We start from the raw sequence: 26,504 nt of genomic DNA on the forward strand, positions 1-26,504 counted from the left end.
ATCACTCACATGTTTCCTCCTGTTCCTTTCGTGATGCCTCAGTGGGACTTGAACCTGGTTCTGACTTATTTGATGTGCACTCTCTTCGAGCCGCGTCACAATTGCCCTCTTCGTCTTCTTATCCTTAAGACTGCATTCCTGGTTGCCATCACCTCTGCTAGGAGAGTGAGTGAGCTCAAAGCTCTATCTTCTAAGCCTCCTTTTCTTTCTGTCCATCCGGACAAAGTTGTTTTAAGAACGTGTCCTTCTTTCCTGCCCAAGGTGGTTACAGCCTTTCACATCGGGCAGTCCATCACCTTGCCCACCTTCTTTCCGCCTCCACATCCCTCGAAAGAGGGAGGAGGCTCCACCGTCTGGACCCAGAACATGCGCTCTCATTCTATCTGGACCGCACACGCCAGTTCCGGGTGGATGGCCAGCTCTTTGTTGGTTACGTGGGTGCTAAGAAGGGACGGGCGGTGCACAAACAAACCATTTCTCGATGGGTCGTTTTGTGCATAAAGGCTTGTTATTCACTGGCTAAAAAGGAGCCTCCTGTGGGTCTGCGTGCCCATTCCACTCGGACCACGGCGGCTACTACTGCCCTGGGTTGGGGAGTCCCCTTGCAGGACATCTGTCAGGCAGCTATGTGGGCCTCGCTGCACACGTTCGCTAGACACTACTGCCTGGACAGCCAAGTCCGGAGAGATGGCTTTTTCGGCCGTTCCGTTCTCCAGGACTTTCTGGTGTTATCATTGGTTCGCAGACCCACCACCGGGTTTGATATTGCTGGGGTATCTATTCTAAGGTAAGGAATCTAACACTAACCTGTTTCTTTCAGATGCACAAGTTTCTTACCTTCGTTAACGATATATGCGTAAGAAACATTAGTTAGTGTTAGATTCCTTACCGCCCCACCCATCCTCCCTGTTCTGCGAACCGATATCTAGGGTTACGGTTCTTCCCTTTGAGGGCCCTAGTTTCATGGCTCCAGTGTCGGTTTTTATCATGGCTTTGCGTTTCTGGCGCGGAAAAGCTGTGTATAAGAACTGACGTCAGCGTGCGAGGCGGCTCTAAGTACTCCGACGACGTCATCCCGGCACCAACGAAGCCGACGACGGACGCGGAGCCGCATTCGACGCCTACCGACGCGCAGGGGTACTGCTACGCAAATCTTTCCAGATCCAATCTGACGCCTGAGGATATTCTAAAGTAAGGAATCTAACACTAACTACTGTTTCTTACAGATATATCGTTACCGAAGGTAAGTAACTTGTGCATCTGTAACTTTTTGTCACGATGGCCGATTGACAAAATCAATATGCCATTACATCTGCTAGACCCTTCTGGTTGCGGGGATATACAGGGTTTATAGTTTCTCCAAGAAGACGGTGTACCCAAATCTTGCAGCTCAACTGCACCTTGCAATGGTTTTTCATTGTGTACTGAGTAACGTGTTTTTTGGTAAAATATAAAGAGTGAACAGTTAGTTTGAGGGAAACCTGTGTTTTTCTGAAATGTTCACCAGCTGCTGGGTTTAGGAGCCATGGTCATTTGTACATTTCTGAGTTGGTGGTTATCCTTACAAGCCTGTTATTCAGAGGGCATTCTGCAAAATGTCTTGCTTCTTATAGACTGGCTTACATTTGGAAGGCACAAATGCAGAGAAATCCAATTGGTAGCAACAATCTTTCTATTATTCTATGTTTCCACATGTCTTGCGATATTAATGGTTCCCACTTGTGTGGCTGGACCTTGCACTTTCGACACGGGGCACCCCAAACCGCGACCTTGAGGCATCATATTTTACTCAATAGTTTTATGCTTTTTTTACAACATGGGAAGCCGAGGATTTTGAGCCCTAGCTCAGCTGCCACCTATGAATACCAGCCATACCTAAAATTGTACACAAAGGGTTGTAAAAGGTTGTGTGACTTTTGTGGTTGTGTTTCTTGAAAACATCAAACTGTGCCTAAAAAACACATTATACTCACATTTCAGTGAGTACAAATTCTAGAATGTGCAAGGATGCACAAATGTCATACCATACAGTGTTCCCTTATGTCTCCCGACAAAAATGGTACCTTAGTAGAGTGAGTGGGTGTAGGAAAGTAGGATCTGCTTTCATGGTTACCCCCACTTTATGCTGGTGTCAGTATGTTTTTTTGACTAGTATGACTGGGATCCTGCTAATCAGGACCCCAGTGTCTGTGCTTCCTCCCTACATTGGCTATGATAAGTACTTCTGTACATCCACAATAGTCTAATGGTGTACCCATGTGAGTATAAGATACTAGGTTACCCAGGGCATAGGTACCCCAGGGGTCTCTCCTGGGCTACAGCATATATTGTGCCACCCATGAGAGACCACTCGAACTGTGACTACAGGCCTGCCATTGCAGCTTGTGTACGCTGGTGGTACCTCCACTTACAACAGATATACATTTTCTTACATCTGAGGTCACTACACTTAAAACCCATAAGTCACCCCTAAGGCAGGCCTTTCAGTCCTGAAGGCAGGGTTCTGGGTTATAAGTGTGAGAGTGCCCCTGCATGTGCAGGGCACCCCTACAAACCCCGGAGTCAATATTCCAGGCTTTGTGAATCCGGACAGCCATTTTGATACATATAGTGGCCGTCTGTCTTTATGTGATGGCTAACTATGTAGTAGCTGTGCTGAACCTGGGCATGTTTGGTATCAAACATGTTGGCACTTAGGTCTAATGAAATGAATCACTCTTCTATGTTTAACAAATTTAGCCTTTTAGAGATTAATGCGGTTAATAACCTGTTGATGGGCTGTAGATCCGGCTCTCCTAATGACCAGTGTCCGGCGGCGATAATGAAAATGTCAACATTCACAATTTCCAACACCTTCACCCCCTTACTTAATCAGATATTGGGGCTGGGCATTATCCGGTAGCCTGGAAAACTGCCTCAATTCTGCCACTTATAAAAAAAACGAATTTAGATCGCAGTGATCCCAACAACTACAGACCCATCTCCCGCCTCCTATTACCGGCCAAAATTCTGGAGAGGGCCATGAACACGCAATTAAGCCTGTTCTTGGAGAACAACAACATTCTGGACCCCTCTCAATACGGGTTCCGTTCGGGTCACAGTACGGAGTCCGCCCTGATTAAAGCTACGAAGGAGGTGTGTGAGGCGATGGATCAGGGAGGCTCTGCCATTTTGATCATGCTGAATCTGTCGGCTGCCTTCGATGCGGTCCATAATGAAATTCTGATGGATCGTTTATCGAAGGCGGGGTTCGGGGGTGAAGCCTGGATTTTGTTAAGATCTTTCTTGGCCAACAGAGAACAATCTGTAGAGCTTGGGGGGGGGGGCAAGATCTAAACCATTCTCTCTTCCCTGTGGGGTTCCACAGGGCTCCTCACTTAGCCCAACACTCTTTAATGTGTATGTAAGACCTTTGGCTACCATCATAAGATTCATTGGGTTATTGTTAACCTCATACGCTGATGACACTCAGATCATGTTATCTTTGCAGAGAGGCAAAGAAGCCGATAAGGTCCCAAGCTGCCACAATTGTATGGTGGCAATAACCAGCTGGATAGCAGCAAATTGCTTGAAATTGAATTCCAACAAAACAGAGGTGATGATCTTTGGGAATAATCCCAACCTCTGGTCCCCAGCCTGGTGGCCCAGCGATATGGGCCCTCCTACCCCACCAGTCCGGAAGGTCAAAAACCTGGATGTGATTGTGGATCACTCCCTCTCCATTGGTGATCAGGTTAATAGCGTGGTATCTACTAGCTTCTTTATACTGAGAACACTTAAGAAAATAAAACCCCTCCTCACAGATGAAACCTTCAGAACAGTAATATCAGTTCTCGTTCTGCCTCGCCTGGATTATTGCAACAGCTTATATCTGACCATCTCCAAGAAACATCTTAATAGGTTACAGATGGTGCAGAATGCGGCGGCCAGGCTGCTCACAGGCACCTCGAGGTTTCAGTCAGTTAGAAATGGGTTACGTCAACTCCATTGGCTCCTGGTTAAACAACGGGCCCAATTCAAAGCCCTCTGTATGGTTTTTAAAGCCCTGAGGGGGAAGGGCCCGGAAGATCCAAGACAAAAAAGGCGAACTGGGGCGGGAAGAGCTTTGTTTTCAGAGCCATTTCGGTATGGAATGAGCTTCCGCTCTTTCTAAGGTCCGCCATGGAATTTCTACCATTTAGAAAAAGGCCTGAAAACCTGGTTGTTCCCAGTTTAGCTATGTGTCCAGTGCAGGTTTTTGGACGCCCCCCCAGGCAATAGTGCACAGCGCCAGGACATCTTCGTGTAGCAGCGCGCTTTATAAGCTGATATAACATAACATAACATAACATACCCCAAGACAGTTACCCGGTGTTGGCGGTATGATTCCATGCACTGGGGGGCTCCTCCAGGAAGCCCCCGGTACTCCTGGTAACAGGCTTTCAGGGTCTGCCAGCAAGCTAGTGCTTCTGCAGACCATAGACATGATTCTGCCTTCCTGCTGCTGAGCTGAGCTTGCGCAGGGGAAGGTAGAACAATAGGTTTCCTGTCGCAGGGAGGTGTGACCACCTCCCAGACAGGACTTGGTGTACAGGGCGAGTGTGGGGGTGCTTGCTAGCGCCACCAGACCTCTTTAAGGGGATATTTGGTGCCCTCCTTGAATACTCTGGTTTGAGCCAGTTTAGAGTGCCCTTGGCTCCTGTCTGCTGCGAAGCTGGACCAAGGACAATGGAGTATCCTCCCCACTGTCCACCTTCTCCTCTGGGATGGACCTCTGAGTTGTCCTAACCCCTTCCTAGGGTATTTAAGGGCTTACCTATGGTTGGGTCCTCAGATTTGTCGTGGGACAAGACTCAAGCCTGAAACCTAGTCCCTCTTCGACCGTCTGGCCAATTGGACTTCGCCTAGAACCAAGACTGCAACAAGGAAGACTCCTTCTGCTCATGGCCTTGTTGTTCTGCATGTTTTCTTTGTTGTGTGTGTTTGTGCTTCTTCCAGTATCTTCAACAGACCTGTGGGCATCAAGGACACCCGAAGCAATCTCCCTTGGAGTGAAGGAGTCAATCCCCTGCATCTGTAGGCACTCCAATGAAGCTGACCGGTCTGCTGCTCCTGACGTCCCACGGACGTTCGAAAGGCTCTGCAACACAGGTGGTGGTTCTACAACTCCGTCCAGGGCTTATCTGTCTTCTCTGCAATTTTGAGGCCACTGTCCCTAGTTGGAACCACTGTGACTAAACCCCTGGGCACTGTGTTGACTTGCCGTTGCCACAGCTTGTTGGGTCTGTACTGCAGAGATCTTCTGGCTACACGAAGCTCCAGCCTCCAGCATCTCTTCCTGACAAGATCAGCGTCCTCACAGCATCCTCTATACCATGGGTCTTCATCTTTGGTGAGCTGCTTGAGGTCCTCTCGCGACCCCTGTGCCTCTGACCTGTAGGTCCTCCTCGAGGGTCTTTTCCTTCTCCAGTTGGCTTCTCTGCTTGCTCAGGCCTGCTATGACTGTCCTGCTTGTAGTGAGTCCCTTGGACCTTGCTGGGCCGAAAGTTGCTCCTGCTTCCCTTTCCATGCGTGTTACAGCTGCTAAGGCTTGTTGGTGCTTCCACCTGACACCTACCCCCTGGTTCCCGACTTCCAACGGGGACAGCTCGTGCATGGCTCCTGGTCTTAATCAGCGTCGCCTGGTCCACACAGCTGCAGTGACAAGGCAAATCCATCCAATATCGGTGGGCATTGCTCTTCCTTGCCTCCTGGTCACCTCGCAGTGGCATAGACTCGGTCCCCTCTGCCTGCAGGTTCTTCACTTCAAGAAATCCACCCTTGGATTCCACCGGAGTCTTACAGTGTTCTGCGGCTGCATCTTTCCTGAAGTCCTCTATTGTGGTCTACGGCAGTTTCCGACGTCACTTTGCAACTATGCACCCAGCTTCCCTGGTGTAGGTATCCTGGTTCCTGGGGTATCCACAGGTGGGGTGAGGCTCCACTTTATTTATTTCACAGGGTTTCTACAGGGCCACTGGGAAGGGTCCTTCTCCAAACTGCAACCATGACATTTTTGCCGTTTACTTCTATTGGACAAGCAACTCTGCACACAGCCTCCATAAGATTCCTGGTTACTTCCCTTGGGTGGTTTCTTGTGTCCCTAGCTCCTCTGAGTCTCCTGGTCCAAGTTCCGACTTCGGTCGCAGTTCGCATTCCCCCCTTTTTAGTATATGATTTGATCTCCCACTGGAGACCACTGTATTTTGTGCTTGCCTGTTTACAATTGAAGTATTAGTGTGTATTTGTGTTTATATCTCTGGGTAGGAGATATACCAATGTGTTAGTTAGTGTTCTGTAATAAATATATTTATTTTTATATATACACTGTGTGGTTTATTACACTACTTCTGGATAATCCTGAAGGCTTCTCTCCACAGCTACCACTTAGAGAGCTTTCTTTTGTTGTTTAAGACCACTAAAATCACTGTGAGGGTTGTCTGGATTAGTGCAAGGTGCTTCATCATATACGAAACCAGCCTCCTACAGTGGGGTCTGCATCTGCGACTGGACAAGGCACAAATGCAACATGGACCGATCACATTTTTCCACCTAAAAACGGACCCTTTTTTTGTAATGTTGATTGCTCTGGAATATGGACCCTAGCTCTGCCGGCACCCTGGCAAACCTACCAAACTTGCACCTTTCTGAAAACTAGGCACCCAGAGAGTTCAGGGTGGCGTGACTTGTGTAGCTCTTGCCAGCCCCCCTGCCCCCCAAATCCCTTACAAACCTCACATTTGAGGTAAAAACACACATTTTCCATATATTTCTGTGTTGGAAAGTTCTGGAATCTGCGGAGAGCCACAAACATTTCCTACCACCTAGCGTTTCCTCAAGTCTCTCAATAAAAGTAGTAACTTGCTTGTGTGGGTGAGCCTGGCCCCCACAACAGGAATGGGTCCAAACCGCAACAGGGACATGCCCACTTTTTTTCCATGAAAACCAACCCCTTTTTTGCCACTTGGGTAACTATGGATGGCTGCGTCAAATGAGATAGCTTGTTGGGCAAAAAACTATAGATTGGAATGCGGCCTGTGTGATTGCCAGTTAATTGAAGCAAGCCATCCATCACCTTGCTTTTGTTGACCTTGGTGTCCCAGCAGCAGCATAAGATTGGTTCCCTAGCACCCAGTGCTCGTCTTTGTTACCCACTACATCGTCCAGTAGCATTAGCAACACTAGGTCTTCTAAATCAAGTGGCGAGCACAGTAATACTATTCTTTGTGATCTTGCCCTTTGTCTAGCTGTGTCGGCCTTCACATGCCTAGCGCCTGGATACCCTGTTGGGTAGCTGTGCGCTCTATAAGTGCAAAAATAATAATACTTGCTCTATCACTTGAGTCACAGTTAGTACCTTCTACTTGACCTGGGATGTTCATGTAAAGGATAGCCTGAGTATATATTCGCCCTTCAGAGGTAATTTTGATTTTATCTGAGGGTACCAGGAACATGGCATTAGCGTTATCTTTTAAGCTGTGTCTGTTTAGATGTGAGGCATACTTACAGTAGAGATTTTAGTGTTTAATGGCAAGGGAAATTGATCCAATTATCTTGTGGTGGACTAATCTGTTGAAGTTGTCTTTTCCTTATCCATTTCTGAGTTGAAGTGTGTTTTTCATTAGTTTCTCTAATTGTAATTGTCTAAATTATTTCTAATATAAGCTAGATTTTTAATGTATTTTTCCACTAATCCATGAACCGTGTGTTATCACAGGACAAATTTGCTCCTTCAGATGAGGCAGCCTTGATACTTCACAGGAAGGGTTTCGATTGCGGTTTTCAAAATAAAGACACAGGGCTTCACTGCTCCACTTCTCAGGGAAAGGTAAATGACAGTATGATATGTGTTGTTTGCGATTAATGTAAAGCATGTGTAAAACATTATTATAAGTCTAATTGCTTTGGATTTGTGTTTTAATGTTTTCTATTGTGCTATTAATGGAAACACAGCATCATCAATCTTTTGTTAGTAAAGTTGTGAGTGAATATTTTCAAGATGATGGGCTAGTGTCCCAGAAAAATAATTGATGTTTACACAACTTGAACTTTCTCCTGTGTGATGTTTACTATGAACAAATATCTAACTGTTGTGGATATTTCTTTTTTTTTTTACATACAAAAAATCTCCTCCCTGTATGTAATTTAGCAGGCATATGTATTCAGTTGCAGCACATTTAAAACTATTGAATGGAATATCTGAGGTATTTCAACTCAAAATATGTCTTTAGACTCCCCAAACGTACTGTTTCCCCTATTAAAAATACTGTACCGTTGGCTAACCATAGAGAATCAACATTATGGACAAGTTACTTACCTTTGGTAATGATTTATTTAGTAGAGACTCTTATCTAGCCGCAGATTCCTTACCTTCAAGTTTTCCCCAGGTGTCAGGCTGGATCCGGAAATTTTTCTTGAGCAGTACTAGTGTGCGCTGGTAGGCGGTGTTGTTCGGCTCCACGTAACGTCACTGGCATTGTTCACACCGGAAGTGACATACGTGGTGCCTATACAGGTGCCACCCAAGCCCGCTGAAGGCAGTTACTTTTCATGACTTTCCATGCCTGAAGCACGGAGCCACAAATTACACTGATCACTGGTGTTGAAAACTAAGACTCTGAAAGACAAAAGCTTTGTCCCTAGAAATCCATCTGCAGAGTGGGAAGGATCGGGGGAGTCTCTACCAGATAAGGTGTTACAGAAGGTAAGTAACTTGTTCATCTGATAGAGACTTTTAGGTGCAGATTCTTTATCTTAGAATAAATACTCAACCAATACCTCTCCAGAGGTGGGTCTCCTGACTAGTTTCACACGAGGTAGTCCTGCAGGACCGAGCAAGCAAAATGCCCATCTCTACTGACCTGACTGTCCAGGCAGTGGTGTTTGGTAAACATGTGCAAAGAAGCCCTCCCTGCTGCCTGATAGACGCCCAGGACCAGAACTCCATGAGCTAATGCTGTGGTTGCAGCTTTAGCTCTGGTGGACTGAGCATGCAAACAGTCCAGGTTGCTTCTAAGCCCAAGCACTGCAAATTTTAATGCAGAGTATGCTCCATCGTGAGATCGTCCTCTTCTGTACAGCCCGTCCTTTCTTTGCTCCGAGATACTCCACAAAATATTGTTCATCTACTTGGAACTCTCATGTTGCGGTCAAGATAGAATGAAAACTCTCTTATTGTTTATTAATGCTGAGTTCACTCCTCTTCCTTGGAGGGTTGAGGCGGAGTGTAAAAAGTTGGCAGAGTGATGGATTGGCCTACATAAGATGGAGTGACCACTTTCAGTAGAAAGGAAGCTCTGGTACGAAGCACCAATTTATCAGTGTAGATGTTCAGCTATGGTGGCTTGACAATGCCTGAAGCTTACCGATCCTCTGGGCAGATGCTATAGCCACGAGAAAGGACGTTTTGATGATAAGGAGCCTGAGTGGACAATTGTGCAGGGGCTCAAAGGGAGCACACATAAGTAAAGTGATTGAGGTCCCACTGGGACATAATAAAAGTGAGGATCAATGTTACAAACCTTTCAGAAATATATGTGCAATAGGGGATTTAAAGATGGACTGCTGGTCAGGCAGCCACAAAAAAGCTGAGAGAGCAGAATGATATCCTTTGAGAGTGTCCAAAGTTGAGCCCTGCTGGGTAAGAAAGAGAATAAAAAGGAGAGCCTGAGAAAGAGGGGCTAAAAGGGAATCGATCTGTCTTTCTGTACACCAAACCACAAATCTTTCCCAACGGCAGGTGTATGCTGTCTTGGTGGAGGGAAGCCTGGCTGCCAAGATAGCGTCACAGACTTTGGCGAAAGTTGGACTGCTGGTCAGGCAGCCACAAAAAAGCTGAGAGAGCAGAATGATATCCTTTGAGAGTGTCCAAAGTTGAGCCCTGCTGGGTAAGAAAGAGAATAAAAAGGAGAGCCTGAGAAAGAGGGGCTAAAGGGAATCGTTCTGTTTTTCTGTACACCAAATCACAAATCTTTCCCAACGGCAGGTGTATGCCGTCTTGGTGGAGGGAAGCCTGGCTGCCACGACAGCGTCACAGACTTTGGCAAAAGGTCGAAAACTGTCAACGGTCTCCGCTCAGTCTCTGCAAGAAAGCGGAGCATGGACAGATTTGGATGCTTTTCCGACAAAAGATCCTCCCGAAGGGGGGCCGCCTGATTGGAGGACCGATGTCCATGCAGAACTTTTTGGGATGCCAGACTCCCGTGCCCAGTCTGGAGCCACAAGGATAACTTGAGCCCAGCCGCAGTTCAGACATAGCTATATGCAAATCAGTCTTGATCCTGTACCTAATGGGAACAGTCCAGCCCGAACTGCCAAGCCAGATCTTCCCTGGACCGGAAATAAAGCATCCTGGGACGGGTTTTGGAGTAACACCCCTCATCAACCAGGCTAGCTTGATTCCAGTTGTCCTTTACTAATAACAACAATAAATTGCATGACACAACTGAAATGTTTGATATTCAACAAACATCACTAATAAAGTGCCCAAATCAGTGAATGCTTTTTAGTTTGCAATTTTTATTAACCGCATGTGATAGCCTATTTAAGTTTCATTATTTTCTTTTTCTTTTTGTTGCACATGGTGGTAATAAGAATTAATGTATAACTATCAAAACAGTTTTCTTAGGCCAGACCGATTGGCTTTGTCAGTGCTTGTTTCCCAAGTGCTAAGTGTGTGAAGGTGCTCAAAGTAATCCAGGCGGCGGAAAATGTTAGTCATGAAGACGAGAAAACAGCAAAAAAAGAAATAATGGTTTCAACAGTTTTCATAAATTGCTTGATATTTTATATGTAATAATCGAAATCTTTTCTAGACAGTAATGTCGACGGTGTTTCGACCTTGCATGACCTCCATGATTCACCAAGTCATCAGGACAACATGATAAGGGAACATCTAAAAAAGAAAAGATTGCTTCATAGATAAAATTCAAGCAATAATAACCTTCTTATAAGATATTTGACATGATTTAAGAATAATTTGAGAACCCCAACTCTGGGTCAAAAAGTACCTTCAAATTCAGACGGTTGGACCTCTGCGAGAGTATGGTAAAAACTAGCAAGGAAATGAAGAGAGTAAAGAGGGGTGCACCATTGACAAAAGGTATTTGCCAATGATAAAATTGCAAGTGAGGGAGCGCAGCGTTATAGCAGGGGCCCAACTATGGCCCAATTGTAATGAGTAAAACTGCAACCAGAACAAAATGATCAAATTAGCACTCAAGATAGCAAGCAATAATGAAGGGAATTCATATGAACTTTCGACGCGGTGCGAGTGTCGCTGGATCTCTAGATGTGACATTGGCATTAGTGGTTTAAATTCCTTGGATGAATGGACTAACCTGATCTCGGTTTGAAGACAGATTTTGGCGACCCCAACTCCCAGAACGGAGTGGTATATATCCAGACTTTTGATGCAGTGTTAGTGCCACTAGATCTTTAGATAAGACATGGTCAAGACAGTTTTAAATTCTCTGGATTAATGGACTAACTTGATCTATGTTTGCTCTCACCGTGTGATATTCCACAGTCGGCGAGTACCCAATTGATTATTGACATGTAAATGTATGTATACTTGTAAAGCGCACTATCACTTTTCAGGCATCCTGGCGCTGTATACCGCTGAGGAAACCTTCCTGGCTTTCCCTGTGAGATGCCCCCTACTGGGCACCCCCAAAGTGAAGCCAGGCACCCTAGTGCTTTCGGGGCCGTTGTGGAGATTAAGCAAGCTATTGCCCAGAGTTGCAGAGTGGGACCCATGATTAGAGTAGGCACCGAGGCGAGAATTATCGAGTCCGTGGACATTGAGCCCAAGACCCTGCCGCGTCGGGAATTGAACCCTGGTCCCGGGCCAGACCTCAGCCTCAGGGTCTGCCGCTCTAATCCCGTGAGCCCCACTTCTCCGTATCCTTTTGAATTGTGTTGCTCAGTCTAATTGAGATAAGTCTTCTAGATTGTAAGCCCTTGAAGTACTTTGTTTATGAGTATTTACCCAATGTTTCTCTACATGTTCCTATATTTACCCCTTCAATTTGATTGTTATAATTATGTTTCTTCTTTTTCTTTTGACTTGCTGTTATTGACTTTAGATACCACTCGATATATATAGATTTGTTTCGCTTGGAAATTAGTGTTTATTTTATCTACATGTTTTCAATTTCATTGTTTTGATTACCCCTTTTTCATTTATCATTTTTGATTTTAAGTGCCACCTGAATTTCTTGAAAATTGCACTCTGATTCCGAGGTCCTCGCTGTTGGTTCTAGTTTTTGAAACGGTAATGCCTGCATGATACCCAAAGAATATATTGAAACTCTGTCTTTGACTCACTTTTAAATAGTTTTTAGCCTGCGCCGTATAAATATGTTGTACATCCTCATGCCCAGCTTCTAGTCACCGCTATAGACCCGGGTCCGTCACGGCTTGTGCCGCTTGAACGGAGGGTTGGTCCTAGGCATCACTCACTACCGGCCGCACTACCGGAAGTTGTAAAGTTAGCGCTCCAGTCTTTTTCGCCCATCTCCTACTTAATCAGCAGAAGGGCACGGACGCACGCAGCGGCGCGCCAAAGGCAAGCCCATCTGCGCCCATCCGTGCCCGACCGCCGCCAGACGCCAGGACCCCTACATTTATTTTCAACATTCACGAACTAGAAAACATGAAATGTCTTGGATATTCCAGTGAAGAAATAAAAAAATTGAACACCCCTCTGATTAAACTACGGAGGCACTAGTAGCAGAAATAGACAGGTTTCCTGAAATTTCTCGTTCAGCCCAACCATTTGACCAGAACAAGACTTTTACACCTCTCAGTCCAAATCAGTCCTGCATATGTAAGGCTTCTAAACAACTTAATGCCATATATTGTAATGCCCGTTCAATTTCTAAACATGCATTACAAACCTGGAGCCTTCTCGACTCAGTAGCCCCGGATATTTGCTTTGTTTCTTAAACCTGGCTGCATGAGAATGCTTCCCCTGATGTATATACTGCCTTCCCTCCAGAGTATAAAATAACTCGATTCGATAGGAAAGATACTAGAGGGGGTGGATTACTAATTGCCACCACACACAATTTAAATATCACTAGTTTGGAAAATCTTGTCTTTAATCTTACAGAAATTATTATCTTTAAGATTAAGGGATCCCCAAATAACGCCTGGAGAGGAGACCTAGTATATCGACCCCGGGCGCAAAAGGAGAATTTATGAACGAGTTGCTTGAGATCATAGCATCACATGTCCTAGCCTCTGATAAATTTCTCCTAATTCGTGATTTTAATTATTATGCAGAAATACAATCCGACACTGAGAAATTGATTTCCAATATGAACGTCCAGATGGTTATAGGCCCCACACACCAGGCCGGCCATACTTTGGACCTCCTCTTTTCCAACTCTCCCGACTTAACGGTAGAGCCTCCCATTCCATTACTTTGGACAGATCACTATTTATTAACATTTACTATTCCCATTACCACAGCCAAAGCGGTCTTGGCAAGCAATTTTACATTGCGTAGGCCATGGCGTAAAAATCACATTATCTCTTTTTTTAAAACACTTCCACCTCGACTTGGTAACTCCTACAATAAGTGCAAGTATAGCAGAACAACACCTTGACAGCGCCATAGACACAGCACTGGACAAAATCGCCCCGCTGAGTAAAGTCAAGCGTAAGATCAGAACTGCCCCCTGGTTTAGAGAGCAATTAAAAAATACAAAATCTTTATGTAGAACCGCAGAGAATAAGTAGCGTAAAAGCAAAGATCAGACTGACTATAAAGCATATAAAATACTGCATTCCAGTTATATGAGCGATATAAAGGCGACAAAAAAAACATTCCTTAAAGAGCGAATAAACAAAGCAGAAAAATCCTTTAAAGAACTTTACCAAATTCTGAAGGAATTTACCACCTCCATTAACCAGTCAGTAATACCTATCTCGCAAGAATGGACTGATGCTCTTTCTAAATTCTTTGAGGAAAAAATCACAGCTATTCATCATTCTTTTCCACCTTATCAAAACAGCATGTATATTGAAGTTCTGCCAAACTCGCCATCTGACCCGCCACATATCTTGAACGATTTTGTAAAATGCGACAGCAAGTCGATCGTTTCCGTTGGGCTGAAAATAAAGTCTGGTTCCCCCACTGACCCTATCTCCCCAAACCTTTTCCTGTGTTTGCCTCGGTATTGGTGGAGGGTCTGACCAGTCTCTTCAACAAGTCACTCTCGGAGGAAGACTTCCCTATAATATGGAAAGTAGCTAGGGTCAGACCAATCTTAAAGAAACCCACAGCCGATCCTAATATCCTTTTAAATTACCAGCCCATCTCGTTACTTCCATACTTTGGGAAAATGCTCGAATCTCTTGTCAATAAACAGCTCGTGGACCACCTTGAAAGCCATGGACTCCTATATTCTTCGCAATCTGGCTTTAGGGCATCACACAGCAGGGAGACCGCATTTGTCGAGGTTGCCGATAATATCAGACTGGCTCTTGATAAACATCAATCAGTCATCCTCGTCCTGCTCGACCTGTCTGCTGCTTTTGACACCATCTCCCATCGCATTCTAATACAACAGCTTTGGGAGATTGGTGTCAGAGGAAATGCCCTAAAATGGTTCACCAGTTACCTATCCGACCGTGTAACAGCTGTTCAGATTGACAAAAACATTGCATGTGAGAAACCTGTCAAGATGGGTGTGCCACAGGGCTCTATTCTTAGCCCAGCGCTTTTTAATGTATATATGACACCATTGGCTAAGGTGATCAGAGCCTATGACTTTGATGTTCTGTCTTATGCCGACGATACCCAGATTCTAATTACACTGGGTCCTGACCCAAATGAAACCAAACAGCTTTTCAAAAACTGCTTGACTCATGTTGAGAAATGGATCATTGCAAACCACCTTCAGCTAAACGGCAGCAAGTCTGAGATTATGCTCTTTGGCAAAGCTACGGAACACTGGACACACAGATTGGCCATCCAATTTAGGTATTAGTCCAACGCCTAAGGAATCAGTCCGGAACCTGGGTTTTTACATGGATAATCAATTATCCATGACAAACCAAATCAACCATATCGTGGGCACCTGTTTTGGAATAATGCGTAGTTTGAGGAAGGTTTTTAAGTGGATCCCTGTCGAGGCCCGAAAACCCCTAGTGCAAGGATTAATCATAAACAGAATGGACAATGGGAACGCGCTGCTACTTTTAATAAACGAAAACCATCTGAATAGGCTCCAGGTTCTTCAGAACACTGCAGCTCGCTTACTTTTCACCTTCCGCAAAGATGTTCCTCTGCCCTTTGTCTAAAAAGCCTTCACTGGCTTCCAGTAAGAAAGCGAAACCTTTTTAAAACTCTATGCCTGGTTCACAAGCACATGCACGGAAATGGTCCGAAATACTGGACTCAAAGGCTAAGATGGTATCAGCCTCGTAGAGAACTCAGATCTAGTAACGAGTCCTTGCTGACCCCTCTTAGAATACATACCTCTAGAAATGGCGGTCGAGCTTTTTCCTTTCTTGCTCTCGCCACATGGAATAAAATGCCTCTTCATCTTCGCATTATCCTTGAACACAGCCGCTTTCGCAAGAAGCTGAAGACCTGGCTTTTTGAAAATTAAACCACCCCCGACCCTCCTGTCAGAGCCGTCTGCAAGCACCATCAGTCTCTTCGGATGTGATTTGTGCGCGATACAAATGTTCCTGACTCGACTTGATTGAGTGTTTACGTTTTTTCTCCCTACTATTTATACCGTACACACACTTGTCCTTATCATGATCTTTATTGGCAGTACTAGCAACCTGATCCGACGTTGTCCGGATATGAAATAGAATGTGTGTAATGTGTGTATTTGGCAAGGGCAAAATTAATTTTAAAATCTTGCGGTAGACAACATTTTTTGTTTCATTAGAATAGGGACGGAGAAGGGCCAGCTGCAGCCCTGGTTGATGTTAGCAGGCGCGTGTAATTGGTGTAGTGATCCGCCGCCTGAGCCCGGCTACAGCCCTGGTTGATGTTAGCAGGCGCGTGTAATTTCGTTGAATGAGAGAGTTATCAGCCGCGGGTAAATCCGTTTAATGAGAGAGTTCATTGACAGCGAGTAGAAGAGGCTGCAGTAATTGTCCCCGCAGACACGCTCATTTGCGTGTTCCCCCTCTTGAGGCCCAGATGCAGGCCTGTTTGATGTTATCAGGCGCGTGTAATTAGTGTACTGATCCGCTGCCTGAGCCCGGCTAGAGCCCTGGTTGATGGTAGCAGGCGCGTCTAAATTCGTTGAATGAGAGAGTTCAGTAACAGCGCGCAGGAGAGGCTGCAGTAATGTTACTTACCAAGCCTCCAGCTGAACGCGTTTGTCATGCCCCCAGCACACGGCCACAGCAGACGATCTTCTGATTAATGTACGACCCACATGGCATGAAGGGCGGAACGTAGCACACGCCCCCAGCGTGCCCCTTGATGCGGCGCAATTGCATTCACATGGCATGAAGGCCTGATACACGCCAGCATTTCTCACGCCCCCAGCGTGCCCCTTGATGCTGCGCAGCAACGTAATTGGAGTGTGTATGTACGACTCACATGGCATGAAGGGTGGACACACGCCCCCAGCGTTTGCCATGCCCCCAGCGTTTGTCACACCCCCAGCACACGCCCACAGCACGATGTGTTGACCGTACCACACACCCCCAGCGTTAGTCACGCCCCCAGCCCACGCCCACAGCACAACGCAGACACGCCCACAAGGGACTACTTTGCTGGCACGGTTCTTTTACCTTTTAAATGTATATGGTGTCCTACGGTACAATTGTATATCTTGCACTGTATGATTGTGATGAACACCACTGTTTCTTGAAAAGTTAATAAAAACAATTAAAAAACAAATGTATATAGTGGCCGTCTGCATAGCCTATGTCCTTCTGCTGCAACCGCCCTTTCCAACGCTGTATTGGGTGTTGTGACTGGTGCTGTGGTTACTGAGATTACCCGCCTCAAAGGTTTGGGCTCTCTCTTTATAATATTAGTATGGATAATGATTTACTGACTTCGTCACATGGAGTCCCCCGTATGGTTGCTTTTGCTCACTGGCGCGCCTTTGTCCATTTGAGTATCTGACGTATGACTCGCCCCTCCGCTTGCACTTCTTCAAATAAGCCTGCCTTCTTTTAAACTTCAAACGGCATAACCTCATCTTATGACACGATTCCTTCTTGCCGTCAGTTACAGCAGCAGTTTCCGACTTGGAATAATTCCTTACAGGTAATTCTTGTTGCTTCACTCGACGGATTCCCTTAATTTTTAGGTCTCGCCTAGACGAAAGCAAAGCGAAGCTTTGCTGTCTAGGGCGAGACAACTTATGCAGTTACTTTTGGGGGAATGTGGACAGCAGAGTTCCACGCGCTTTTCCTGGCCGAGATTTAACCTCGGGAGCGCGCACGTCGCCGTGCCTCATCTTCCCATTCACAAACGAAGCCACTCTCACGCATGCGCACATACACACACTGCATACACACAAGCACCCCCCTTAAACAGACACACGCACGCACGCACAGACACACTCAAACAGACACACGCGCGTACACCCCCACCCTCAACCCCACTCACCGGGCTCCTCTCCCCTTACGCATGGGAAGGCACTCTGGAGCTCTGTGGCAGAAGGAGCGCTGTCTGAAATCACCGCCGCCTCCCACAGCGGCATTGTAGGGAAATTAAAAGTTGGCTCCCTGTAAACACCACCGCAGCCCGGGAACCTCGGGAGCCTCAGAAATCCCGAGCGCAGCTCCTCTGACGTCAGACGAGGAGCCGCGCTGGGATTGGTGCCGGTGTGGCCGTTGCCTAGCAACGGAAGACCCGTCGACGGCGGGCGGGAGGGGCTTCTTCGCTCCTCACCCGGGCAGCGCCTGCTTTTTTACTTCGACTCCACAGCAATATAACACAGCGTTGTTATTTCCGCGCTGTTTTGCTCGCAAACTAGCGGTGGCGCGTCCCTTGTTCCTTTTCATCGTCGTTGCTGGCATGATACCTTTATTAGCAATGAATGGTTCCCTCGTCACCCCTGAATACAAACTGGTTCTTAATGTGACTATAACACAGCATAGGACTGGAAAAAATAATGCATTTGCCCAGGAGCACGCAATTTGGTTAAACGGTGAAGCCGAGATTAGGACGTGGCTCTCCTGTTTCCACGGCCATTTAACTGCCAGAGTGCATTGCTTCTGACCTTAACACAGCATTTGACTTGAAGTAATAATGCGTTTGCCCAAGAGCACCCAATTTGGTTAAGTGATGAAGCCGAGATAAGGATGTGGCTCTCCTGTTTCCACGGCCATTTAACCGCCAGAGCGCATTGCTAAGGTCTAGCGAGCTTCCCGCATGAGTGACACTTGTGTATTTTTACAGGTTGGTTTTTGCTGGTATTAAGAAATCTTAGAAGTTGTTGTAAGTTTGTTGAAATGTATTTATATGTTCGGTTCTGTTCCAGTCGAACGTTATGATGAACATTATTAGCTTCAGCGTGATAAAGAACTGGGCACCAAAAGATAGTGATTTGCACACGTCACACAATTTGTTAAACAGCGTGCGCCAGGATTCGAACCCAAGTTTCTCCTTCCACACATTGATGGTCTCATAACTTTCAGTGATTGTTCTCTTGTCCGAGTGGTCTGCGCCCTTCGGTTGTTGGTAGTCAGTGGGCATTCCGTGTAGTTCATAAAAGCAACGTGTATGTGTGAACGCATCTGGTCAGTAAAGTGTGTGTGTTTATTGGGTCTATGGCTGGCTGCAGTATCTGAGTTTGTAATTAGGTCTGTGTGGTATTACTCGCTGAATGTTTAGAGGTCTTCACAGATAGGTAAAGCGTTGGGTTTATTATCTGTTTCTGTACTGCTCACGAAGTTTTACGTGGTCGGCTTACATTGGTGAAACTTCATGGTTGGATGTCAGATTCTGGGGGGCGATTTTTGTGTTTTGTGAAGTCCTTCTACAAGCAGTGAAAGTTCTGCAGTTTGCTGTGGCTGCTTCGGATTGTGGTTTTGGACTTTTGTGAAGGTTCTCTTTGATCCAGAGAGAGGATGTGGCCCAACGGCTACAGCTGCTGACCTCAAAGCGGGGGAACCGGGCTCGAGCCTCGGCAGGGATGCTGAACATCCTGTAATTCTGGGCAAATAACTTGATCTCCTTGTGCCTATCAAAAAACAAGCATTTGCAATGCAATAGGTCTCGCATTTACACAATTTTAAGCTATTGGCATTATAAATGACAATGCCTTTTATTTATCTTTTAAAAACGAAAACAAAAATAACCGGCATTGTTATTTGCAATGTCAGTAGCTCAAACTTTTGTAAATGCGAGACCTATTGCATTGCAAATGCTTGTTGCTTATATGATGCTAATTTGATAATTTTGTTTCAGTTGCAGTCTTTATTCATTACAATTGGACCATTACTGAGCCATTGTTAAAGTGCAGCCCTCCCACATAAATTCTGTAAGTTGCATTTTTATCAAGAGTGCAAACCTTTTATCACGGATGGCACCTCTCTTTGCTGTCTTCATTTCCTTCCTAGTTTATACAATACTGACTAGAGGTCGTTTTGTTTTGCAGATGTCCAAGTACTAACTTTGCAGGTACTTCTTTTTTTTTTTGTCCTCATTTAAATGTAATATGCTCCAAAAATCAAGAAAAGGTTTCTCTGACCCTTTCAAATATCTGAAGGATGAATTTTAAATTACCTGTCTGGTTTCACCCCCGGAGAGGATAAGGATAGTACGTATTTCCAGTGCCGCACCTTCGCCTACTTGTATGGGTTTCAACCTCAATCTTGAAAGTCGGACGGCCAATGTAATCCCACTTTGCAGAGGGTGGCCAAGCAGACCGGTCCCCTGGACTCTGTCTGAAGCATATTATTAACCATAGGACCCAGAAATCATGTATGTCTAAAAGAAGACAAAATCGTAAAAAGAGAGATTTAAAGCCCATTACACAAAAGAAAACTTTATATATGTCTCGCCCCTGTCTCAACCCAGTTGTCCCAAATTTCCCAGTATTTCGTCTTTTTCGTATAATTGCCAGCTTGATCTAAAAGTGCTAACCTCTGAATGGAATGAATCCATTCATCTTCCGTAGGGGGAACATGGTAATATCCATTTAATACAGAGCTCCCTACGGGCTAGGAGAATCAAAGTAAATAATAAGGCTTTATGATTTTTTTTTAGTACTCATTCTTCAGCTTCCCCTGGGGGCAACCCAAAAATTACAGATACAGTTGTTAATTTCATTTCTAGCCCCATAATATCTGATATGGTCTTACCCACTTTATTCCAGTACAAGGCTATTATCGGACAGCTCCAAAACATATGGACTTCATTGGCTCTATCTCCTCCACATTTGGGTTATTTCTTGATCTCTCGATTTACCACTTTCAATATTTTCTGGGAGGTCCAATAGGCCTTATGAGCTGTGAAGAGGTGATTCTTTTTTAATGCTGCAGCATTTGTAAAAGACCAAAGAAGAGACATAGATACTTGCCCAATATTTTCGAGATCTTCATCTGGCAGGTCCTTCTTCCATATCTCTATAAATTAGACCTGCTCCTCTTCTCCATTTTGGGCAAGTAACCAATACCACTCTGCCACCTCTTTTTTTTTAATACAACGGGAGCTGATCTTTAATGCTAAGTTCGAGTTCCCTTACAGTTCTTTTTCCGTTGCTTTTGTCCAGCTTAGCAATTGATAATATTTAAACTTTGAGACCAAATTTCCGGTGATAGCTGATAAGTGTGGCCAAGAAATGAGTTCTGCCTCAAATAAAAGTTATTCCCAAGTGTTAATCCTGCATCTTCTCAGGAGAGTCGTTAGGACATCTGCCAAACACAATCGCAGCCCTGGGGAGTCCCAAACCGGAGTAATGTCATTGTAGTATGGAATTTTTAGTAGGCGACTCACTTGGGACCAAAGTTTTACTGCTGATATCAAAACCTTCAATTTTACATTTTTGGAAAAAGCGTGGCCAAATTTTAAAAGAAAACACCCATCTTGTTGAGAGAAATCCCTTGTAAGGGCTTTGAAAAGAGGAGAGAACATAGAATCATCCAACATCAATTGGCGAAGGTTTTTTAAATGAAATGCACACATATACAAATATAAATCCGGGCTTGCAATCCCTCCATATTCCTTTTTCTTTCTAAGTTTTTTTTTGGGCAATCCTTGGACATTTATTTCCCCATACGAAACTTGAAAAGAGCCCCTGGAGCTTCTTAAACCAGATTTTTGGGAACTCCAAGGGGATGGTGTTGAACAAAAAAGGTATATATTGGAACAAGTGACATTTTTATTAAGTTGGATTTACCCATAAAAGAGAGAGACAACCCCCCCCCCCAAGATTTTAATTGGGAGCTTACTTCCTTTGTTACTTTTTCGAAGTTAACTTGTGAGATTTTGTCGATGTTTTGGACTATCTGAATTCCCAAGTATCTTATCTCCTTCTTTTCATAGATACTCTCAAAGTTTGTGTTCAACTTCATTAACTCTGTTTTTGTTGATTAAGGCGATACCCTGAGACCTTTCCAAAGTTCTCTATTTCTGACCAGATTTCTGAGTAAGTACAAATAAAGTAGTCAGAGTCTATTGCTTTACTAAACAACAAATGTCACAAATAAACAAGGCATAACTTGAATTATAATAGATTATAGATCCAGTGCGTATTTTATTTTCATACATAGTTAACTGGATACTTAGTATTAATCAATGGGTACCCAAAATCATTGAGTTACACAACCCTATACACAAGCATATCAATTATTTCATTGAATCAAACAATCTTATAGGCATGAATGGAATAACACATGTCCATTTGTAATTCATCATAGAGATAGCTTGAGATTGTCAAGAAGCATCACACATTATTGACTTGGTAGTTTAAACAATGCGCTCGAAGTGAACAAAGAAAGGAGGTAGTTAGAAGGGATGGGTGTGATGGAATGAGGTAGGGACTGGATAAAGGTGTTGTGATCCTAAAACAATCACAGTGAAGTTCAGTGCAACCTTTACAGTCTGATTTAGATCAGTAGTTCCATATCACTCTTCAACATAGGATCCGTATTACTCCATAGCTTTGTCCTATGTTTAGAGAAGTGGCGTAGTCTGGTCGTCTACGTTTCGGCCCCTGGTGTAAGGGTTAATGGAAACCTCATGCTGGGGTCTTCATCAGGACAAGGAGAGATCAGGAGCGCTTTACATAAGGCCATCCAGTGGCTCTTAGGTTAGGACCAACAGGGGTTCCTGTGTGGGAAGATACACTGGGTCGTTGGAGCTTTCCAATATCTATGTCTTGTATTCGCAAATTCGTCGTATTCTCACGGTGGCCAAGAGGGTGCGCCAGACGTCACACTCTCCGGTGGTTTCTAATCTTCACCTACAGTGGACTATGTGCCTCGTCCACGGTCAGCTACCGGACGGTGTGCTGACCGTGGACGAGGCACATAGATGAATTTTTCTCTGTATGCAAGCTTCCCTACTGACTTTCCTGTCCCTCTACTCCACGTTCAAAATGCAATATGGGTCCCCAATCTCTCCCCCTTCTCCTTACCGGAATTATTGAGGTTAGCCATGCATTTGGCTCTCCCTCCCTTAGATTTTCCTGCTCTCTTCCTTCCTTAACTGCTGGTTTTCAATGGTTTCTTATCTGGAGACACTGAGAGGATTCAATCTGGTTAGCCAAGGAAAACAGAGACAAACTAGCAGGCGCCGAGCGCCTCCGCAGGCTAACTCTGGCCGAGACACTTCTCCTTTGTGCTAAGCTTGCAGCAGCCTCTGACTATCGTCCTCTGTGAGGAGCCAGCCCCTCCTCCCCGATCGCCACTTCCACACATCAGGCGCCGAGCGCCGGCCGCGCCGAGTCCTCCCCACACCAAAAGTGCTGTCAGCGCCCCGCGAGCCCCACGGGTGTGCTGATAAAAAAAAATCCTGGACCAGCACCAAACACCAAGCCAGAGCCAGAGAAAGACTCAACGAAGGAGAACCCAGGTCAGCCCTGATACCCGGAAGCACTGCACGCCGAGCACCAGGCACGCCGGCAGCTCAGTGCAGACACACCGGGGAACAAACAGCGAATAGGCACCAAACCGAAGAACGCAACAAAGCAAACACAGGTGAATCCGATCTCTGGAGGTTTTTTCTCTCTGCCCGCGATAGCGATTTCAATTGAGTTAATCCATTTTCGTATCCATATCAATGCATGCCTTGAGAGAGACTACTGAGCCTGCGACTGCTACTAGCTAGCGGCCACCATTTCCCCCCACCGTCATTTTGATGTCTTTTCAGGTACTTTTTGACCTTGAGTTGTGATTCTTAAATCTTTCTTAAATCATGTCCAATGTCTCATACAGGGTTCTTATTGTTTTCATTTTCTATATGCAGTAATCTTTTCTTTGTTGGATGTTCCCTTGTCATGTTGTTCTAATGATGACCTTTTGAATCCAGCAAGGTTGACATTATCCCGGCTTGAAAAAAAGTGGTTGTTTACATATAAGACAATGGAATCATTATGAAATATCAAGTCATTTATGAACATTGTTGAAACTAGTTTTCATTGCGACGTTTTTTCTTTTCATCTTGTGTAACATTTAGCACCGCCTGCACTATTTTTGAGCATGTTCCCACACTTTTAACTTGGGACACTTTTTCAATGCTGCTTGAACCTAAAACACTATTAAATATTTAATTATATTGATATCACAATTTTGGTTCCAATTTATCTCCATTTGTCTATATGATTATATAAATATATTCTTTATTGTATTGAGTTTATAACTGTTCTTTTGAATGATACCTTTAGGATGTTGTGTTTTGTTATTTATACCTAGGTCAATTTAGATTGTGAGTAACTCCTTTTATGTATATGTCTTCAGAAGTAGGGTATGGTTGCTATTCCAGCTACTTTCTGATGCCCAAGAAGGATGAAGACCTTCACTCTATTCTAGACCTACGTCTTCTAAATCTCTTCCTCAAGCAGAAGAGATTTGAAAAGCTCACTCAAGTTTCGTCTGCCCTAGACCCGGGAGACTGGATGATAGCGTTGGAATTGCAGGGCACATCATTTCACATCCCCGTCCTGCCCACCCACAGATGTTACCTGCGGCTCCTGGTGGGCAAAACGTATTTCGTGTGCTGTGCTTCTTTCGGCCTTACCAGCGCCCCTCAGATGTTCACCAAGGTGATGGTGGTTGTTGAAGCACACCTGTGGAGGTTTGGGTTCCAGTCTTTTCCCAATTTTAACAATTGTGTGTGGAAGGCGATCTCGTTCCAGAGTACGGCGAACCTCTTGTACTCACTGGGATTCACAATCAGTGTGCCAAAGTGACACCTGATTCCCTGTCAGGCGCTCCCTTTCATTTGTCCTGTTCTGGGTAAGGTGCAGTTTTGGGCTTATCCTCCCTAATGGCGAGTCCAGGATATTCAGGCTGTGATACAGATGTTTCAGCCTCTATCCTGGATTTCAGTGAGACAGACTCTGAGCCTGCTGGACCCCCTATCCTCCTGCATCCTGCTGGTAACACATGCCACTTGGCATCGGCGGACTCTGCAGTGGGACTTGAAGTTCCAATGAGTGCAGGATCAGGAGAGTCTCTATGACATGATCCAGATCTTGAAGACCTTGAGTGGCTGCTAATGAACTGCGATTGGGTCATTGGCAGACTCCGCTCCCCACCCCAACCAGAGTTGACTGTAGTGACACATGCGTCTCTCATGGGCTGGGGTGGCCATTTAGGAGAGGTGGATATCAGAGGACTCTGGTCTCTGACAGAGCCAGAACTCCACATAAATATGGAGCTTCTGGGAATTCGCTTGGCGTTGAAGTACGATCTACCCTACATCAAAGATAGTCCAGTGCAGGTGTTCATGCACAACATCTCCTCCATGTGGTACTGCAACAAGCAGGGCTGGATGGGGTCGTGGACCGTTTGTCAAGGGGCACTACGTCTTCGGACATGGCTGGAACACCAGGGCATTTCTTTGGTGGTTCAACACCTGGCAGGCTCCCTGAACGCCAGAGTCTGTTATGTTATTCTGCCAGCCAGACATCCCTCCACTAAGTTGGTAAATGGCTGCCGATGGGACAAATTTGTGGCATGGTGTGTATCAAAAAGCAGTGGTCCCCTGTATGCTCCTCCTTCTCAGGTCCAATAACTAGTTCCTTCTTTGGTCCAGCAGGGCTCTGCTCTGAACACAGTTACCAGCTTTCTTTCAGCCATTTATGCCTTTTTGTGGTTGCCAGATCAATGTTCCTTATTTAAGTCAAGATAATAATCAAAAAGAGCTAGCTATACTAGTGATGCTCATGTAGTGTGTGTGTCAGAAAAACATACTAGTTTTTATGAAGGCCCTCACACACCAACCTAGTTGGTGGCATTCTTCATCATCGGGCCCCTCCCAAGGCACCAAGTGGGCCTGAGGTGTGTTGAGACGTGTGTTTACAGCGGAACGGATGGTATTAAGTGAGTGTGCAGTGATGGTGTTAAGAGTGAAGTTTAAAAACTGTCCTAAGGGTCCCAGTGTCCAAAGGTTAATTTATTTGTGGGCCCTTGGCAGTATTAAAAGCAAGGCTAGTGGACGTGGTCGGAGAGACTTATGGTCTCCCACATCCGGTGCGGTCAACTAGTTTCAGTTAGGCCTCGTATTAAATCTGGCTTTCTTCAGGACCTATGTGTGACAAGTGAATTAAAAGGAGCTATATGTAGAATAAGCGTCCCTAAGTGAGGCACTCGCTGAGGTGCATTAACTGTAAGAGGAGGATTTCCTCTAAGTTTGTACCTGTAAAGGAAGGTGGACAAGACAAACATGTAAACACACACATGTAAAACGTAGACCATCTCAGGCACATGTTCAGTGAATTTGTTATGTGGTGCCTAAGCGGTGAGCGGAAAAAACCAGCATGTGGACTTACTAGCTGATTGCGTATCTATTCGGTATTTGTGCTATAGCTTAGTGCGGAGTAAAATTTCTTTGCGACCAAGGTTGTGACTGCAACAACTGTGGGATAATTTGCTTACTTTCTGGTTTTGCGAAGCAAACTCCATGAGTCCCTGGAGGGGGTCCGATTAGTGGTTGCACTTTGGTGCTTCCTGAGGACCTGCTTCTCCACCTGCTGCGGCCAGACAGGGACTCTGTCGGTGGGTATGCGGTGTCCCGGTTGGGCTTTAAATAGTAGTCCTGTGCCACAGCTGCAGCTTGTTTCTTGCAAGGCATGCCTCTGCTGCAAGAGTAGTGTCTGCAGAGGAACAGGGAAAACATCACAGAGAACAGATTACCACTATGTGAAGCATTGTGCGTTAATGCCTATTTTGGAAAGTAAAGTTTAGCGTTAGTTGAAGGCGATAAAATGTAAACAGAGATGCTCATGTATCAAGATGAAAAGTTAAGGTGGAAAATATGTGGGCACCTGAAGTCCCAGATTATGGTGGGGTGTTTCTCCGTAGCGCGAGTTAAAAATAGA

The 26,504-nt window shown here is 45.2% G+C and overlaps 1 protein-coding gene across 1 annotated transcript in view; it reads left to right on the forward strand.

Annotated features, from left to right (window-relative positions):
- MAN2A1 (mannosidase alpha class 2A member 1) overlaps positions 1 to 26,504 on the forward strand; it is a 1,212,885-nt gene that overhangs the window by 1,165,104 nt on the left and 21,277 nt on the right. The window contains exon 21 of the mRNA XM_078675492.1: positions 7,736 to 7,846. Within this exon, the coding sequence (XP_078531618.1) occupies positions 7,736 to 7,846 (111 nt within the window). The remainder of the gene's footprint in view (positions 1 to 7,735; positions 7,847 to 26,504) is intronic.

Source organism: Lissotriton helveticus, chromosome 2_1 (assembly GCF_964261635.1).
Source record: "Lissotriton helveticus chromosome 2_1, aLisHel1.1, whole genome shotgun sequence".
Lineage (NCBI taxonomy): Eukaryota > Metazoa > Chordata > Amphibia > Caudata > Salamandridae > Lissotriton > Lissotriton helveticus.